Genomic DNA, 18,997 nt, shown 5'->3' with positions numbered 1-18,997 from the left:
TCTGATGGTGCTCAGGAAGGGAAGAGGGAGACTGCCCGATGTTGCATCCAGGTTGGGGGCACTGAAAGGAAGGGGAGAAAGGAGAGGCAGCTATTTGGTGTGTGAGAAGTGGGCTCTTGGAGCTTACAGTAGAAAGGTGGGGTTCCTGGGGGGGGGGGGTCCATTATGTTTACTTCTTTATCTTCTTGAACAATGAAACCCTCTCCCCTGACCCCTGATCCAGGTTTTATTAGGCCCCTGAGAAGCATCAGGACTGAACCAGCAGAGGGAAGCAGGGGTCAGGGATCTGGAACAATAATTTGGATGACAAGGAATGAATTGACCGAGTTGTGTTCTTTGTTGACACATCAGTGAGGAGGAGGAGGCAGCTGGTCCAGCGGCTTGTCCAACGCCATTCTTGAGGTCCTGAATCACCAGGTTTCCTACTGAAGCCCATGTCTGAGGTGCTGACTCAGCCTCCCAGGTGTCAGGCCTCCTGGGCTGAGGATTAGGGCTGACATAGGGGCCAGTGCCCATGAAACGGAGAGTGGACAGATTGTTCACTGGAAGAATACGGAAGCAATCACAGAATTGCCCACAACATTTGAGTCTAGAAATGCCCATTTTTCCTTCTGTGCCTCCTTCCGTGTATGGGGGGGGGGGGGGGTACTAGCCCAGGTCTTGCATAGTTTCATCCTTGATCAGGAGGCAGAGCTGCAAAAACAAGACCTGTCCTTTCTAGAGATATCACACTAGTGCCCCAAATGGAATCCCACATTGTAGAGGGGTGAGGAATTCCCCACGAACTTTCAGACATCCGTCCAGATGGATTCTGTGGGGTTTCATCTGTTCTCCCTCAACCTCAATACTTTGCTACACTCACTCTAGGACCCCTCCCACCCACCCTCTCCATATACCCAGCCCAACCTCATACTAATCCTGGAACCTTTTCTCACCGAGTTCCACCCCACAATCATCCCTTCAAGCCCCCCTCAAGTCCATTTAAAGGGCACTTTTTCCTGCCGGGCATTTGAAGGGGATGGGGGAACAGGTGACTGAGACAGAGCCACTACTGAAAAAGAAGTCGCAGCCGGTGGGGGAAGCAGCTACGACGCAAACATGTAATTACACGGAAGGAGTTAGCACTAAACAGGTTCAAGAGCCTTCGTCAGCCCGGCCTGCGGTGAGGAAGACCCCTGTGCGGAGATGCGTCTGATAAGCCACCGCACCTCGATATCAGCGGTTCTCAATCATGGAGTAGACGCACATGTGTCAAACACAAGGCCCACGGGCCAAATCCGTCCCGCCAGGCCTTGCAATGTGGCCCGCACCGCGCTGTCATCACTGCACTCCGCTGCGTTTCCATCACAATGACAGTTTATGACTGTTCAGTAAACCATTTGGCCCGCGATTTAGGCTGGATTTTAGATTTTGGCCCCTTCTCTGATTGAGTTCGACACCCCTAGAGGGAGCGAATCAAAATCACCCGAGGAGTTTTTTCTCAATTATACGTGGCTCCCGCTCCGGGAATTCTGACCAGCCCAGGAGAGCGGGGTGGGTGGCAAGGCACGTGCACTTGTTTTGAAAAAGAACTCCCCAACGGACTTTTGCCCCTTCTTTCCCCAGAACCAGCGCTCTGCAGTCCCAGGAGACCCTGGGGGCTCTAGAGTCCTCCGGGAGCAGGGTAGAACTGCAGGGAGGTCTTCAGCTGACGCGTTACTATGGATACCCTGGGTAGAGCGCCTCCAGACTTCCACCCAGGCCCCCGTCAGGCCGCGGGCGAAGGCCCCGCCCCAACCTGTTAAGCCCGCCCACAACCTGGGCGAGGCAGGTGTCATTCTCCAATCACAGTTCCGGAGGGAGAACTGACAACGTTTTCTCCAATCATAGCCTGCAACGACATTGCTGCCAATCATCACCGAGGCGCGAGGGGGTTGTCGGGATGGTGGCCGCAGCCAACATGGAGTCTTCGGTGGGATAAGGGTGAAGCTGCTGTTGCTGGCCGCTCCTGTTCTCCCCCCATCATGTTGGTGCACTTATTTCGGGTCGGGATTCGGGGAGGCACTGTCCTAGGCAGGCCTCTAACCCCCCTCCGCTTCCAGACATTCTCGTCCGTCAGGTAAAAAAAAAAAAAAAAGACCTACTAAGAGCGCGGGGGCCATTGACCGGCTGGCCGGGAGATGGAGTCCCGGGCTCGCCCGAGGCCTGCTGGGAGTTGTAGTCCGACTGCGCCACGGGTGGAATGTCATCCCCGGAGAATTGGCCTCAATTATTTATAAGGATGAGCCTGGTGCCAGCTGGAGGCTCCGCGCATCTGGGTCCGCTCTGGTGTCGGCTGAGGGAACGCTCTGAGGCCGCGACCATGCCCGGGCCGTATCCCTCCCCACCAGGGGGCGCCGAGCTGCACAGGTGGTGGCCCTTCCGGTGTTCCGGCCCTGTTACCTTCTTATAATTGGTCTAACAATTCGGATAAAAATTACTCGGCTCCAGGCCCTGGCTTCAGCCTCAAGTTGTGAAGTGCAGAATGGACCCCAGGACAACCCTGCCGTAGGCAGCGTCTGGGTCAGACCCAGGTCCTGCCTCAACCACGCAGCTTTCGCAATCTGACCTCGAGTCTTGGACTGCTGGTCTTGTTTGGTTTTCCATGGTGTGGGTTTTTTTCTATTTCATCTTGGATTGTAAACGTGTAGAATTAAATCATATTTCCTTGTGGGGGGAAAATTATTCGTGCCCAGAGACAGTATTAGTGGTGCTCCCAAGATTCAAAGTGAGCTGAACAAAAATGGTTCCTAGATGTGGGTACTTTCAGCAAAGACAGGTAGTCTAGTAAGTTGTCCATGTGTGTTCTTGTATGTTCACTGTGCACACATTGGCCCAAAGAGAGAGAAAGAGAGCGGTGGGAAAGGAAGAGGACCCTGAACGGAGACTCCAGTGTAAATGCTTTATGAGAAGGTCCTGATTCCTTGTGACCCTGGAGTGAATAATCTGAAGGTCAAGCAGCAGCAGATTGCCACGGTGGGTGGATGTGGACTTGTGCTTTGGTAAATCCATCCGATTGATACAGGGCAGGAGCTGGGTGGAGCTGGAGCCAGAAGTACTGGTGCTGGGAAGTAATCTGCAAGTTCTTGGCAGTGACCAAGCTCTGCTTAGAGCCTTCCTTTGGAGACGATAAGAAAAGCTGGAGCCAAGTGGGAGTGGCTTAGTGGTTTAGTGTCGACCTATGAACCAGGATTCTGGCCAGGGCATTTGCCTGCACTGTAGGTTGGATTCTCAGTAGGGGGCATGCAAGAGGCAATCAATAATTCCCTCTTATCCTTGATATTTCCATCTTCCCCCTCCTTTTCTCTCTCTGAAATCAATTTTTCAAAATATATTTTATTGATTTTACACAGAGGAATAGAGAGTTAGAAACGTCAGAAACATCAACCAGCTGCCTCTTGCACACCCCCCACTGGGGATGGGATGTGCCCGCAACCAAGGTACATGCCCTTGACCAGAATCGAACCCAGGACCCTTCAGTCCCCAGGCCAACACTCTATCCACTGAGTCAAACCGGTTTCGGCTGAAATCAATTTTAAAAAACCAACATATTAAAAAAGCTGGAAAGTGTCCATAGTAAACTATTAAAAGGTTTGAACAATCAGTAGGAAAAGAATAAGACTAGTACTATATTTTAAGCCAAAGAGAAACCCAAGGAAAGAGATCCAATAATATTCAAGTATTTGTTTATTCATTTGTGCAGTGTTTTTTAAATGTTTAAGTCATAACACAATAGATCATCAAATGAATTTAATGGGTTGGAACCATTTAAAAGTGAATAATAAAAAATAGAATACATATTTAAAAATAGAGAAAGTATTTTGTGAAGCATTTCAACTTTGTGTGACATATTTTCGTTGGGTACTGGCTTACTCTGTAAAGTGAATTTTTTACTGTCAGCCTCAGTCAATCTGAAACTTTGAAAACCCTGCAGTTGTGTGTTAGGTCAGGTGGTTCTGCATCTCTGATGGCATTCACTCAACAAACATTTCTTAAAGGCCCATTATGTTCCTGAGCACTGCTAAGTGGTGAGGATGCAATGGGGAATAATACAAGTTTCCTGTGGTTGTCTAATGGGGAAGTTGGACAATTACACGGGGCAGAAGGAGAGGGAGCTCCTCTGTTTACACCTTAGGACAGCCCTGGCTGGTGTGCTCAGTGGTTAGATCATTGGCCTGAGCACCAACGGGTGGAGGCTTCGATTCCTGGTCAAGGACATGTACCTGGGTTGCAGGTTTGATCCTTGGGCCCCAGTCCCTGGTCAGGGCGCATGTGAGAGGCAACCAATCAATGTAGGATTTTTCTCTCTCTTCCCCTCCTGCTCTCTAAAAATCAATGGAAAAATATCCTCAGGATATTAACAAAACACAAAAAACAACAACAATAAAAACCTTAGGACAGACATAAATTACTCAGTGAAAACAAGACCTAAATGCCAGGCAGGCGGGAAGGTGTGAGTGGAGGCATAAGGTAGAGATGTTAAGAAGCATGGGCCTCCTGAAGGAAGGGAAGGTTGAGGTGAAGTCTGCAGTTAGGAGGGCCTGGAAGTATAAAACACTATCACCGAAAAGGAAACACTCCCTGTCTTGCCCCATTGATAATCTCATTTGGATTTTTGAGCATCCCACTCTGTACTCTTGGCTATAACTTCTGCTCCTAACAGGCCTCTGTAGCCAATCTTGTCCTCTTCCAGCCACATCCCTCTGCTATGATGTTTGAAATGCAACTCTGACTGTCACATGCCAGCCTAAAAACTGGAGCTGGTCCTCACTGCCCTCCAAAGTCCAGCTGTTACAGGACCGTGGTGACTGCTGCCTGGCCCCCTTTCCCCACTCCCTCAGACAGGGCAGTCCCTGCTCTGCACCAGGAGTGCCACGTGCCCCTCGGTTCCCCTGCCCCACTGTCTGCCAGGAGGTGCTCACTTGGTCTCCTGTTCAGCGCCTGCTCTCCCTGCCTCACAGCGGAGCACTGGGCACAGGAGGCACACAATCTACATTGCTGTTCATAGACACAGAAGCTGCAGGAAGAAGGAGGTGATCCTGGCCCATTATGTTATTTGCATTTTTATTCTTTTTCTTCCTTTAGCTGGCAGAGAGGGAGTGTGTGACACTTTTCCTCCCTACATTGTCACATGAGCACTGGAGGCCTGGGAGGAACCAGGTGATGGGATGCAAACAGCATTGACCACCCCTAACTGGTTTGGCTCAGGGGATAGAGCGTCGGTCTGTGGACTGAAAGGTCCCAGGTTCTATTCAGTCAAGAGCATATACCTTGGTTGTGGGCACATCCCCAGTAGCGGGTGTGCAAAAGGCAGCTGATCAATGATTCTCTCTCATTGATGTTTCTAACTCTCTATCCCTCTTCCTTCTTCTCTGTAAAAATTAATAAAATATATTTTTTTAAAACAAAACAAAACACTGACCGGTCGTCAGAAGACTTGGGTCCTGGCCCTGCCACACGTGGCCTTGGGCACCTCACAGAGGACAGATCCTGGAATCATGTGCCTGGGTTGCCCTCTAGTCCCAGTTCTGCTGCTTGGGGACAGTTTATTAGCTCTGTCAGCCCCACATGGTTTGTCGTCTATCAAGTGAGAGTAACGGCATCTCCCTCCCAGGGGCTCGAGGTGAGACGTAGACCATTAGCACTTTGAGGCAGGGCCCTGGCCACAGGCTGGGCGCTCTCCCCCTCTTCTCTGAGCCGTGTGCACTCACAACTTCGGTACCCTCCACCGGAAGGGAGTGCTATGAACTAGCTGCCAGGGAGGGCATCCCAGCTCTGCTATCCTGGGTCCTGGGATCTGACAGCATGTGGGTTGCAGCCAGTTCCTGGTCCAGAGGTGCCTCCGGAGGCTGAGGGCCTGGCTGTCTGAGTGACTGCACGTGCCCCTGTCTCGTCCCGCAGCTACTTTGCATGTGTATGTTTGTTTCAGAAACAGGTTGCTTAAGAAATACAGTGCACAGCCTGGCCGAAGGGAAGTGCTGCCCTCCAGAGGGCTCACCCCGGGCTCGGCTGGTTCGTGACCAGCTGGAGAACAGTCGGGGCCTCGAGCCATCAATGCCGTTCTCTCCCTATAGGCACTCTGATGGCCGCCACGGCTCCTATCTCCTCAGGGCTGTGGCCCAGCTGCGGTCCCAGCTCCGAGCTCGCCTCCCTCAAGTGCCACCAGGTCCGGGCCGAAGCCCCTCTTCCTGGTGCTGGGTTGGGGGAGTCCTCCTGGGCCCTGTGGTGCTGAGTAAGTGCCCCCGCCTCTGCCTGGTGGCACTGTGTGAGGCAGAAGAGGCCCCTCCTGCCTACTCCAGACCCCATGGCACAGAGGCTCGCTTTAACTGGAAGCTCTTCTGGCAGTTTCTGCGCCCCCACCTGCTGGTCCTGGGGGCAGCCATCGTGGTGAGCTATTCCCTACACCTCTAAAACCAGGGATAGGGACCAACTCAGTCAAGGGTTTGCAGAAGCCCCAGCCAGAGCTGCGTGGGGACAGCTTGCCTGCCTCGTGGAGTCTTCGGCGACCTTGGGAAGCAGCCTGCGCTGGCTTGAGGGGGGAGGCCAAGGAACACCAGGAGAACCTGGGCAGGGGGGCTGGGTGTACAGGATACAGGGGTCCCCAGGGCCTGGCAGCCTGAGCTTAGACTCTCAAAGAGACACAAGAGCCGAAGCATGGACAGCAGCAGGAGAGGAAGGGCTAAGTTCGGAGCTGGGGGTGAAGAGTCTGGCCCCCTCTCAATGTCTGTGCTCCCCCAGCTGGCACTGGGTGCGGCCCTGGTGAACGTGCAGATCCCCCTGCTCCTGGGCCAGCTGGTGGAGATAGTGGCCAAGTACACAAGGGACCACATGGGCAACTTCCTGAGAGAGTCCCGGAACCTCGGCACCTACCTGCTGCTCCTCTACGGCCTCCAGGTATGGCAGGAGGGGAGGGCCCGCGGGCAGAGAAGCGCCCGGACGCCGCTGAGTGCCCCTGCCTCTCTCCCAGGGATTGCTGACCTTTGGGTACCTGGTGCTCCTGTCCCGCATCGGAGAGCGCATGGCTGTGGACATGCGGAGGGCCCTCTTCAGCAACCTGCTCCGGTACGGCCAGCTGCAGGCTGCGGCTGCGGCGGGAGAGACCCAGGGCCCCACGGGGTCCCGCTGGATGTCTGGAGGTGGGGCCTTATCCTGAAGTACCGTCTCTCTCTCTCCCCCACTGCTGCTCCCGGGCCCACTGCCAGACAAGACATTGCCTTCTTTGATGCTAAAAAGACAGGGCAGCTGGTGAGCCGATTGACCACTGACGTGCAGGAGTTTAAATCATCCTTCAAACTTGTCATCTCCCAGGTCAGTGCCTCACTGGGCCAGCCCGCCCATCCTTTGGGCCCCACGCCTGGCGAGGGTGTGGGTGAAGGACTGGGGAAGTTCAGGGAAGAAGGTGCCAGGGCAGTGTCCAAGGTCAGGATAAGCTGTTTCTCTCCTGTTCTGAAATCCTACCTCCCCCGGAAACCTTCCCAAGGACTCAGACAAGAGCCTTTCCTGGCCCAGCTTGCCAAAAGCAGAATCACCCCGGCCCCCAGGAGGCCTGGCACATTGGCAGCACTGATGAGAATGAGCGATGGCTTTTACTATATTACTGATGTCCTCTCCTCGTCCATCCTGTTGGCACTGTGGCTGATGGATCACAGCAGACACCAGCCCACAGTGTCAGTTTCTAGAGCAGAAAGAGGCACACTGGGATCTGACGGGAAGGAAGCCATGTCCACAGACACTCATCCAGCCCCTTCATGCCTACTTGTCAAGCAAGGGTTAAGGCTCTAGCCAGTTTGGCTCAGTGGATAGAGCATCAGCATGTGAATTGAAGGGTCCAGAGTTCGATTCTGGTCAAGGACATATGCCCGGGTTTCGGGCTTGATCCCCAGTGGAGGGCTTGCAGGAGGCAGCTGATCAACGATTCTCTCTCATTATTTTATTTTATTTTTTTTTAATATATTTTATTGATTTTTTTTACAGAGAGGAAGAGAGGGATAGAGAGTTAGAAACATCGATCAGCTGCCTCTTGCACACCCCCTACTGGGGATGTGCCCTCGACCAAGGTACATGCCCTTGACCAGAACCAAACCCGAGACTTTTCAGTCCGCAGGCCAATGCTTTATCCACTGAGCCAAACCAGTTTCAGCTCGCTCTCATTATTAATGTTTCTATCTCTCTCCCTTCCTCTCTGAAATCAATAAAAATATATTTTAATAATAATCCTATATAATAAAAGGGTAATATGCAAATTGACCAAACAGTGGAATGGCTGGTTGCTGTGACACGGTCAGCAAGAACAGGGACTCACCGCAGGAGCTGCTCCCTGGAGGTTAGTGCACTCCCACAGGGGGAGCGCAGCTCAGCCAGAAGCCGGAGCCTGCCTCGCAGCAGCTAAAAATGTCCGACAGCCGTGGGGGAGCGTATCTAAGCTGTCAGACACTCCTCCCTTCCCCCCCAGGGCTCCAGGACTGCAAGAGGACACTGGCCAGGCTGAGGGACCCCTGCCCCCCCCCCCAAGTGCACGAATTTTGTGCACTGAGCCTCTAGTGATAAAATGTCAAAAACCATTTACTAAAAAAAAAAAAAAAGGATTATGTTCTGAGGCCAGCAGGCCACCAGTTGGCCTCCCAGGAGTGAGACCTGTAGGCTTGGCCTTGTAGATGTAGAGCTGTAGCCAGCTGACCCTTCATAACACCCCCATGTTGTGGTGCTGGTGCCAAACTACCTGCCCTCCTCCTTCCCTCTACCCAGGGACTTCGAAGCTGCACCCAGGTGGTTGGCTGCCTGGTGTCCCTGTCCATGCTTTCCACACGCCTCACGCTACTGATGATGGTGGCCATGCCCTCCCTGATGGCAGTTGGCACCTTGATGGGCTCGGCTCTCCGAAAATTGTCTCGCCAGTGTCAGGAGCAGGTACCACAATTCCCACCCATCCTCCTTAGCCTACCCTTTCTCTGCTGTCACTCCTCACCAACCTGACTTCCTATCTCCTGGCATCTTTGCAGGTAGCCAGGGCAACAGGTGTAGCAGATGAGGCCCTGGGTAACGTTCGGACAGTGAGAGCCTTCGCCATGGAGCAGCGGGAAGAGGAGTGAGTCCCGGGCAGGGGTGGAGCCCAAAGCAGGGAGGTTCCCCGTATGCACTCCCATACCCTGCGCCCGGCTGGCTGCTTCCTGAGGGCTGGGCTCGGCCTCTGTCCCCAGACGCTACGGAGCAGAGCTGGAGGCGTCCCGCTCTAAGGCAGAGGCACTGGGCAGAGGCATCGCCCTGTTCCAGGGGCTCTCCAACATCGCCTTCAACTGTGAGTGCGCAAAGGCCTCGCCTCGCCTGGGGGGCAGGGCTGGGAGGAGCAAAGGACAGGTTCCCGCAGGGCAGCCCTCAGCTGCTTGATGCCCTTCAGTGCCAGGAGCTCAACTAGTCACGCAGGCAGGCAGTGGGCAGGTGGGCTGATGTCACAGCCGAGCTATGTGTGGCACGGCTAGGAGGAAGCAAGGACGTGGCCCCTCCTCTGACTACTTGTTTCCAAAGACAGGGCCGTTTAGGTGACTCACCGAAATTCTAGTCCGAGGCACAGCAGGGACTGGAGCTGGGGTTCTGCCCTGTGCTTCCAGCTGCTTTCTTCCTAACCACCTGTCCATTCCCCACGCAGGCATGGTCTTGGGCACCCTATTTGTTGGGGGTTCCCTCGTGGCTGGACAGCAGCTGACCGGGGGAGACCTCATGTCCTTCCTGGTGGCCTCCCAGACAGTGCAGAGGTGAGTGTGCGGCGGGGCCCTTCCTGAGCAGCCCTGGGATGGAGGGCCGGCTGCTCCCTCAGGGCTCAGGCAGCCCCTCCAGCTGCTTTGTTGACTCCGCTCAGAAGTGCAGTTGTCACGTCAGCCTTCCAGACAACTCAGGAGCTGTAAAACGTTTTCTTGTGTTTTCTTTTGTTAATCCTCACCCCAGAATATGTTTTCAATTGATTTTTAGAGAGAGTGGAAGGGAAAGATGAGAGTGGGGTGGAGAAAGACACATTGATTGGTTGCCTCTCACACACATCAACATGGCTAGTGATTGAGCCTGCAACCCAGGTACATGCCCTGGATCGGAATCAAACCCTTGACCTTCAGTGCTCCCAATGCTCTAACCCACATGTGTCAAACACAAGGCCCTCGGGGCCAAATCCGTCCCGCCAGGCCTTGCAATGTGGCCCGCACCGCGCTATCATCACTGCACTCCGCTGCGTTTCCATCACAATGACAGTTTATGACTGTTCAGTAAACCATTCGGCCCGCGATTTAGGCTGGATTTTAGATTTTGGCCCCTTCTCTGATTGAGTTCGACACCCCTACTCTAACCACTGAACCAAATTGGGTAGGGCAGATTTTTAAAATTATAGTAAAATACACATTTTTACTGACATGAAATTTGCCATCCTAACAAATATTGATATATATATTGATTTCAGAGAGGAAGGGAGAGGGAGAGATAAAAACATCAATGATGAAAATCATTGATCGGCTGCCTCCTGCGTGCCCCCACTGAGGATTGAGTCCACACCTGGGCATTTTCCCTGATCGAGAATTGAATCGTGACATCCTGGTTCGTCGGTCAATGCTCAACCACTGAGCAACACTAGCCGGGCTACCATTTTAACCATTTTAAATTATAGCTTAGTAGTATTATATATACTCACACTGTTGTGTAACCATCACCACCATCATCTTCAGAACTTTTCATCTTGCAAAACTGAAACTCTGTCCCCATTAAACACTAACCCCCATGCTCCCCTCTCCCAGCCTCTGGCACCCACCACCCTACTCTCTGTCTCTGAGTCTGACTACTCTGGGTGCCTCCTAAGTGGGATCACACAGGATTTGTCCTTTGTGATTGGCTAATTTCACTCAGCATACATCTCCCAGGTTCATCTGCAATTAGCCTGTGTCAGAATTTCCTCCTTTGGGGCACAATAAGACTCGGATGACCGCCTCCGTAAGAGCTGGCCTGCCCTCCTCTGCCTCCTCTCCCGACCTGCACCCTGGTGGCTCCTGTGCCGGTGGCTCTGAGACCTGCTGCTCCTCCACCCTGCCTGCCCGTGGGCAGCCCAGAGCTGGCTGACTGCCCCAGATGGCCTCAGGCCCCTTCCCTGTGCTTCCTTCCCTGGAGACAGCAGTGCCTTCCGCCGCTTCTCCACACACATCCCATGTGCACAAAAGTGTATAAAACGTATGTTTGTGTTCCAACAAATAGTAGGAGATTGAATATTACAAAGTAAATCATGAAGAGCAAAGACTTGTGTTACCATCAACCTGGTCAAGGAAATGGAGCCTCTCCTTGGGTGAGGATTAACCAACCCCCCCAAAAATCTGTTTTTCCTTTATTTTATTTTATTTTTACAGAGAGGAAGGGAGAGGGATAGAGAGTTAGAAAAATCAATGAAAGAGAAACATCGATCAGTTGCCTCCTGCACACACCCTACTGGGAAGGTGCCCACAACCAAGGTACATGCCCTTGACTGGAATCAAAACCTGAGACCCTTCAGTCCACAGGTCGACGCTCTATCCACTGAGCCAAACCAGTCAGGGCTGTTTGAAAAAAAAAAAAAAAGGAAATAGAGCCTCACCCCAGGTGCCTTCCTTTCTCCCCCTCCCCACCCCTTGTGCCCTATACCGGCTGCTCCCCATTCTGAGGGCAATTGGCACCTAGCTGTGCCCCGTGTCTCCCACCTGTTCCTCACAGAATCCCTCACTGTCAGTCTGTTGTCCCGGGAAGAATGGAGCTAACCCCGGACAGGCAGATGGAAAGGACTTCCGTCCTCGGCCCCATTTTTCCTGGTGCTTTCTGATGTCGGCCTCTTCAGCCCTCTACTCCTGGGTGGCCCCATCCTTCCCAGCCGGGGAGCTGTTCCTGGTGGCCATGGGACTAAGGGACTCTGACTGTCATAGTGCAGGGACTTGGGGCCTCTCCCTGCACCGTTGGCCTCTCAGTTTAGTCCTGAGGACCCTTATGAGCCCTCCGACTCTCTTCATGCCTTCACCAGACGGCTTCCACGGAGCAGTGGCGGGAAAGTCTTGTAAGGAGGGAGGCTGCACCCTCCTCAGACTCGCCTTCCCTTGGCCCCGCCCACCTCCCTTCTGGCCTGGGTACCGGCCCTCCTCTTCCTCCTCTTCCTCCCCCTGCTTGCCCAGCCAGTTAACAGTTCATGACAGACGTCTCACAGGCTGCTAGGTGGGCCGCTCCCACAGCCCCGGGCCTTGGGCCCATCCTTTTAGGGGCCCGTCACCTCATGGGAATTTCCACCACCCACCTTGGAGGAATTGGGTTTCATTTTATTAAAGAAGCTGGTGTGTTTCCTCCTGGGAGAAGAGGAGAGAAGGGAGGGGTGGGGAGGAGAGGAAGGCAGTGCTGCCCTGCCTTCAAGCTGCCCAACCTTTGGACTCCATCCAGGTATTCTTTTTGGTGGCGCTGGGGCCCCCAAGTGATGGGGAGGCACCTAGACTACAGTGAGAGCCATACCAACTGTCCATATCCGGGTCTCGGCTCACCTGGCTCCCCCCACCCCTGGCCAGGTCTCCGGGGAGAGCCGAGGCCTGGCTTCTGGGCCATCTCGGAGAGCAAGGTCATGCTCACCAGTGAGTCATGTGCATCTGGTTTTCGGTTGCTGCTGGCACCTCTGCCAGGCACTAATGGCTTCCAGATCTCTCCCTTCTCACCCACAGATAACGCTGCCTGGCTCCTCCTTACTCAGTGCATCCTGCTCCCTTTGGCAAGTGCTGGTGCTCTGAGCTCGCCAGAACCACTTCCCCCAGGCTCGTCCCCTCCCCCGCTCCGGGCTGGAAGAAGTGAGATTGCTGAGGAGTCAGCCTTTCCTCAGGAAGGCCCTGTGCACGCAAGCACACGCTGTCATGGGCCGCCCAGGCCGGTGCGGGCCTGGTGACTAAGAACAGTGACTCACCTCCCTCCCAGCAGCCAGCAGCCCTGCACAATGGAGGAGGTGGCCCGCTGTCTAGACAGATACACACACGCACTATCCCTGACAGAGGGCAGAGCCACCATAGTGTCTCCGGGGTGTCCCGGAGTTTGCCCTGAGGTGCACCTGTTTGATGGTTTGTTAATCCTCACCGGAGGATATTTTTTCATTAATTTAAAGAGAGAGGAAGGGAAGGGAGGGGGAGAGAGAAAAATCAATGTGAGAGATACACATCTATTGGTTGCCTCCTGCACATGCCCAACCTGGGCTGGGAATCCAATCTGCAACCCAGGTGCATGCCCTTGACTGGGAATTGAATCCTCGACCCTTGGGTGCATAGGCCAACACTCTACCACTGAGCCACCCTGGCCAGGGCTTCTGTTTTCTTTCTAAAAGGACTAACATCCATCCCCCCCGCTTAATTAGCCTTTGCTTCCCCTGTGGGTCAACATCTAGATCTGACCTGCCTTGTGGGCCTCACAGTCCTGACTGCTGCTGGTGGTGCAGGCTGGGTAGGGCCCAGCCCCACTGAGCCCTGGAGTCCTGGTCCTAAGGTGGTGACACTCGTGAGGCTCCTGCCACGAAAGAAGGGATGTGGCTCCGAAGGGAGAAACGCCGGGGCCCAGGGCTCCTAGGGTTGCCAATTCCAGGACCATCCTCTGCATTTGGCCACAACCCACATCTTCCCCAGCTGAGACCCAGGCCTCCCTCTGGTGCCAGCCTTCTCAGCCCTTCTCTGCTCCTCACAGGTCCATGGCCAACCTCTCCGTCCTGTTTGGTCAGGTGAGTGCAGAGTCGGGTGGGTCCGGTGGCCGCCAGGGACACCTGTGCACCGCAGGAACTGGGTGTGGGCCGAGGGCTGCACACCTGCCTGCGTGGGAGCCCTCGCCGCACCCTGAATCCCCTCCTAGGTGGTGCGGGGGCTCAGCGCGGGCGCCCGGGTGTTTGAGTACATGGCTCTGAGCCCGTGCATCCCGCTGGCCGGAGGCTGCAGTGTCCCCAGAGAGCAGCTGCGTGGGTCCATCACGTTTCACAACGTCAGCTTCAGGTGTGTCAGTGGGTGGGTGCGGGGTCATTCCCTCCAGGCTGGGGCCTGCAGGCCAGTGTCCCCTCTAAATCAGCCCCCTGGGTACAAGGAGACTTCAGGAGGGACTGGGGCAACCAGGGGCCAGTACCCTGAACTGACTGAGGGTGTCTTGGCTCCTGCCAGTTACCCCTGCCGCCCCGGCTTCCCGGTGCTCAAAGATTTCACCCTCACGCTGCCCCCCGGCAGGATTGTGGCCCTTGTGGGCCAGTCCGGTGGAGGTAAGACAAACCCACAGCCTCTCACCCTGTGCCTTCCCTCCTGTGCTGGCCGCTCAGAGCCAACCCCTCCACTGCCACCCCTGAAACCCATGCCGCCTCCCTGACCGCTGTCTCCCTGACCCTACTCCGCAGGAAAGACCACCGTGGCCTCCCTGCTTGAGCGCTTCTACGACCCCACGGCAGGCAGGGTCACCCTGGACGGGCGGGACCTGCGGACCCTTGACCCCTCGTGGCTGCGGAGCCAGGTCATCGGCTTCATCAGCCAGGTGTGGAGAGAAGACGCTTTCCTCCCAGCCCGGCACTCAGACGCTCCCTCCTCCTCCAGGCCCTGCCTCTCAGCTCTGTGGCTCCGGGCCTTTTCTCCTTCCGCCCTCATCCCTGCTCTGGGTGGGGAAGGCTCTCCCCATCTTCGCTTGTTGCCCGGCATTCCTTGGGGTCTGAGGCTTCCACCTCCTGGACCACCACCTTCTGCCCTGGTCTCGCTAAGGGCTGCTCTCAGTCGAAGCCAGGAAGGGCTGGGCTGGCTGTGTCAGGATCCCTGGTTATAACAGATCTAGAAGTGCCCTGTGATGTTGCTGGTGCTGCTGGCGGCCACTCCCTCCCTCAGCCAGGTCCGACACTGCCTCTGCTTGAGGTGGTGCCGCCCAGAGAGGGTCCACTTGCCCGCTGGCGTGGGTTACCCGGGCACCTGCTGACCCACGAGGCTGCCCCCACGGCAGGAGAAAGCCGCAGCGCACGCCCTCTGTGCCCATCGCTGCCGAGGGAAGGGGCTCAGTGGGGAGCCCGCCCCCCAGCTTTGATGGCCTCTGTTCTCACTTGAACTGTAACTGAACTGGCCCTGCCTGCCCTCCAAGGGGTTCTGGTTTGTCCAAAATAGCCTCTCCTGACACCCCCCGGGCTGGGGCAAAGTCAGAGGGTTTCCTGTGGACTCCCCCCACCCCAGGAGCCAGTCCTGTTCGGGACAACCATCATGGAGAACATCCGCTTTGGGAAGCTGGGCGCCTCTGATGAGGAGGTCTACGCAGCCGCCCGGGAGGCCAACGCGCACGAGTTCATCGCCAGCTTCCCCGAGGGCTACAACACCGTGGTCGGTGAGTGCCCAGTTCTGCGGGGCCTGCGGGGCCATGGGCTGAGGCTGGGCTGCGGAGACAGGAGCAGGCCTCGCATCGGGGAAGCTAGGCCACAACTGCGGCCGTGGGGGCGGGAGTCCAGGCACGAGCGGGCTGCACAGGCAGGCAGACGGGGAGGGCAGGCACCGGCCGGCCGCATGATGGTGTCCTGTCCACACCGGACCGCGTGCAGCACAGGGAACCCGCACAGCCTAGGTGCGTGTGGGCTGCACAGCAATAAAGATCGCCAATGACTCGTTTCTCAGAATGTGTTTTTTTTTTAATCTTCACTTGAGGATATTTTTCCACTGATTTTTAGGGAACGTGGAAGAGAGAGAAAAATCTATTTGAGAAACACATCGATTGGTTGCCTCCTGCATGAGCCCCGACCAGAGCCCAGGCCCGGGAGGCCCTTGCAACCAAGGTACATGCCCTTAACCAGACTTGAACCCAGGATCATTCGACCCGCAGGTCGACACTCTGTCCACTGAGCCAGACTGGCTAGAGGTCTCGGAACGTATTGAATCGTTAAGTGATGTGGAACGGTACAGGACCTGCCAGGGACACAGTGATGGGGTGTCGGAGCCTCTGCGTTCCAAGACCCAAGCAGGGGTGTGATCCCGTAGACGTTCCATCGTCTGGCTCCTGCGCCGTTCCTATCCTCTCTGACTTAAAGGAGTGTCCTCTCTGACTTACCCAGGAGAGGCCTCTGTGGGTCTGGAAGATCCCCTAGACGCACTGAGAGAGTCCCCATGGCTGCTTGCAGCGTCGCTCATCTCAGAGGTCTTCTCTCGGCTTCTGGGGCGTGTTACCCCGTCTCTGGGCTCTGGCTCATGCCCCGCATGTCTCTGGGCACAGGCATCCCAAGTTCTCAGCTCTCTTCTTGAACTTTGGCCTCAGTCTAGCTGAACTTCCACCTCCAAGGGGTGCCCCGTCTGTAGCCATCCTTCATGTCCTGTGTTACTGACCAGCGGGTTTGCTCGCTGCTCAGATTCCACAGCCTCTTGGGAGGCACAGTCGTACCTCTCCCCGGCATGCTCCAGCTGCTCTGGGCTTCAGGCCGCCCTCCCTGCACTGTGACTGCTGTCACCTGGAGGCTCTTTGGCTCCAAGGCTGCCACCCCTGCGGTTCTCCTCAAATGTGGTCTCCCCGGAACGCCTGGGTGGTGGGCTTTGAATCCTGCTGTGCTGTCGCACCCCCAGGAGCCTCTATCAGCTCTCGGATGTCCCCACAGCAGCAGAGAGCCGAGGCCAGGGAAGGCGGCTAGAACCTCAGGCCCCATCCTGGCTCTGACACCCGGATTCCTACCATGTGCACAACTCACATCCCCTTGCACGAGTGTGTGTGCATTTGCACAGGGATGTGGAAGCCGGTGCAGAGGCAGGGCCAGGGGGGACCCCAAGGGGCCAGATGGGAAGTTCCCAAGAGACCCAGGGCCCCTTTACAGGAACTCCCCAAGTGCAGAGCTGAGGACTGCTTCAGGCCTGCCCTGGCCCTGTCTCCCCAGGTGAACGGGGCACAACCCTGTCCGGTGGCCAGAAGCAGCGCCTGGCCATTGCCCGCGCCCTCATCAAGCAGCCAGCTGTGCTGATCCTGGACGAGGCGACGAGCGCCCTGGATGCAGAGTCCGAGCGGGTTGTGCAGGAGGCCCTGGACCGAGCCAGCGCCGGCCGCACCGTGCTGGTCATCGCCCACCGGCTCAGCACCGTACGCGGGGCCCACCACATCGTCGTCATGGCCCAGGGCTGCGTCTGTGAGGTTAGTAGCTGCCGGGGGGTTGGGGGGAACTTGAACCATAGACACACTGGAGCAGTGCTCAGCCGAGCTCTGAGGGTATGGCCAGTCCTGGGGGCTTAGGGCTATCTTCTACAAGCAGCACCCCATGTGGATCCAGAAATTTCTGCCCTTCGGTAAGTCCTGGCCTCTCAGGTCTCCAGAGTCTTCCTCTGTCCAGGGACACAGGGAAGTGTAGTGTGCCTGGGGCTGAGGTACCGAAGAGGCAGCCCCAGGGACCAGCAGGAGCTGCACCCAGAGGCAGGGTCTGCAGCAGGCTTGGAGGCTGCATGGGGCCTGTTCAAGCCGAAGCTGAAGGTTTGCTGGGCCCTGAGCTGGGGTCTTTGGGCTGTTGAGGGGCCTGGAGGACAGCGGGGAGGGGGGACTCACAATACAGATATGCCAGTGGCATCTGTAACCACTTGTGCTTTGGTTTCATTGTGTCCATGGAAGAGACACTGGCCTACGTGACAGTGAACCCGATTGCCAGTATGAAGCCAGCCTTTGTAGGGCCTGAGCTCTGAGCTGTGTTGGGTGACCATCTGCCCCTCCTTCCTCTCCAGGAGGGGACCCATGAGGAGCTCCTGAAGAAAGGTGGACTCTATGCCGAGCTCATCAGGAGACAGGCCCTGGGCACCCCATCTCCTGAGGCACCCAGAGATCCCAGGAACTACCATCCAAAGTCCTGAGAGCAGCCCTCTGCAGTCTGGTCACTGCCAAGCATTAGTGCCCGGGGCTGAAGACAGCTCCCCAGAGGGCCGGGCCGGCTGTGGGCTGCCCCCCCTGCCCACAGTAAACCCAGGACAAGCCCTGGGCTAGAAGGAAGTTGAACTGCTGCCATCCCCTCTCCCATCTACCTCCTGGCTGCCTCTCCTGCCAGAGCCACTGAGTCATTGAGCTGCACAGGGAAGGAGCAGAGTCCCGGGCCCATGCTCTATTCTCTCCCTCCCCACCTCAGGAGCTCTGCCAGCCTTCCTCCTACCCGACAGCGGGCCCCAGCTCTGAGGAGACTGCCTTCGGGGTCAGGAGGTGGGTAAGAGAATTCTCCCTGGGGTTCTCCCCCGCCCCATGTCAGACCTCAATTTCCTAGGCTGATCCCAACACCCCTTTTTCCCCACGGCCTCTCTGGACCCTTAAAGAAGGAAGACACACACACACACACACACACACACACACACACACACACACGGTCAACCCCTCAAACCCCCAATCCCCATCCTCAGGACAGTTTCTCTTCCTTCACACAGCCCTTGTTTCTAGATTTCACCCTTCCTCATCCAAACAGGACAGATGCCTGATAGGCCCTCAGGGAGGGAATGGAGGGGTGGGCACTGTGGTCCAGCCACTGCCTCTCCCTCCCCCCCGAGTCTGTAACATGGTGAGATTGTAGACAGCCCCCTCTACATGAGGACACCAGCCTGAAGGGGACAGAGCAGGAGCCGATACACTCACAGCTACAGGAGCACATAGTACCAGCACCAGACCACAAGGGAGGGGCAGACAGAATAGAAAACCAGGGGAGGAGGTCGGACCAGGGAGCCAGCGGCCCCAAAGCTTGAATGAGGACCTGGGAGTAGCCACAGTTTCCCACCAGCCCTCGTGGGCTCCCCTGCTGCCTTGACTCTGCTCACATCACCTGTCAGCGGGCAACCTTCCCCTTTCACAGCCACGTCTGGCTGAGGTGCCCCTGAGCCCTGCTCCCAAGGCAGGAAGAGGCTGCCTGAGCCAGACCTTCGGGCTGACCACGCGTGTTAGGTTTATCCTGTGCCCAGTTGGGGAGGCCATGGTTGGGAGCAGCAGCAGTTGTAGGAGAAGCAGAGCCCAGGTGTGAGCTGGTGAGAAACTCCAT

At 56.1% G+C, this 18,997-nt stretch overlaps 1 protein-coding gene across 1 annotated transcript; it reads left to right on the top strand.

The window, feature by feature from the left end:
* Positions 1-1,895: 1,895 nt before the first annotated feature.
* ABCB8 (ATP binding cassette subfamily B member 8) lies at positions 1,896-17,973 on the top strand. Its single transcript, XM_036412674.2, has 16 exons — positions 1,896-2,098; positions 6,093-6,405; positions 6,757-6,912; positions 6,986-7,080; positions 7,221-7,326; positions 8,764-8,925; positions 9,018-9,103; positions 9,216-9,313; positions 9,662-9,767; positions 13,711-13,744; positions 13,873-14,009; positions 14,172-14,266; positions 14,399-14,532; positions 15,210-15,357; positions 16,883-17,133; positions 17,712-17,973. Exons 1-16 carry the CDS (start codon positions 2,004-2,006, stop codon positions 17,835-17,837), a joined length of 2,142 nt encoding a protein of 713 aa, XP_036268567.1. The 5' UTR covers positions 1,896-2,003; the 3' UTR covers positions 17,838-17,973.
* Positions 17,974-18,997: the final 1,024 nt, after the last annotated feature.

The sequence above is a fragment of the Pipistrellus kuhlii genome, unplaced genomic scaffold (assembly GCF_014108245.1).
Source record: "Pipistrellus kuhlii isolate mPipKuh1 unplaced genomic scaffold, mPipKuh1.p scaffold_m20_p_47, whole genome shotgun sequence".
Lineage (NCBI taxonomy): Eukaryota > Metazoa > Chordata > Mammalia > Chiroptera > Vespertilionidae > Pipistrellus > Pipistrellus kuhlii.
Note: the sequence above shows the minus strand (reverse complement) of the source record. Positions and strands in the feature narration are given on the sequence as shown.

Excerpts from the sequence above, each read along its gene's own strand:
- ABCB8 (XM_036412674.2), top strand. The coding sequence starts at position 2,004 with ATGTTGGTGCACTTATTTCGGGTCGGGATTCGGGGAGGCACTGTCCTA. Across the intron at positions 7,081-7,220 it reads CTCTTCAGCAACCTGCTCCG|ACAAGACATTGCCTTCTTTG; the intron begins GTACGGCCAGCT and ends GCCCACTGCCAG. Across the intron at positions 9,104-9,215 it reads ATGGAGCAGCGGGAAGAGGA|ACGCTACGGAGCAGAGCTGG; the intron begins GTGAGTCCCGGG and ends CTCTGTCCCCAG.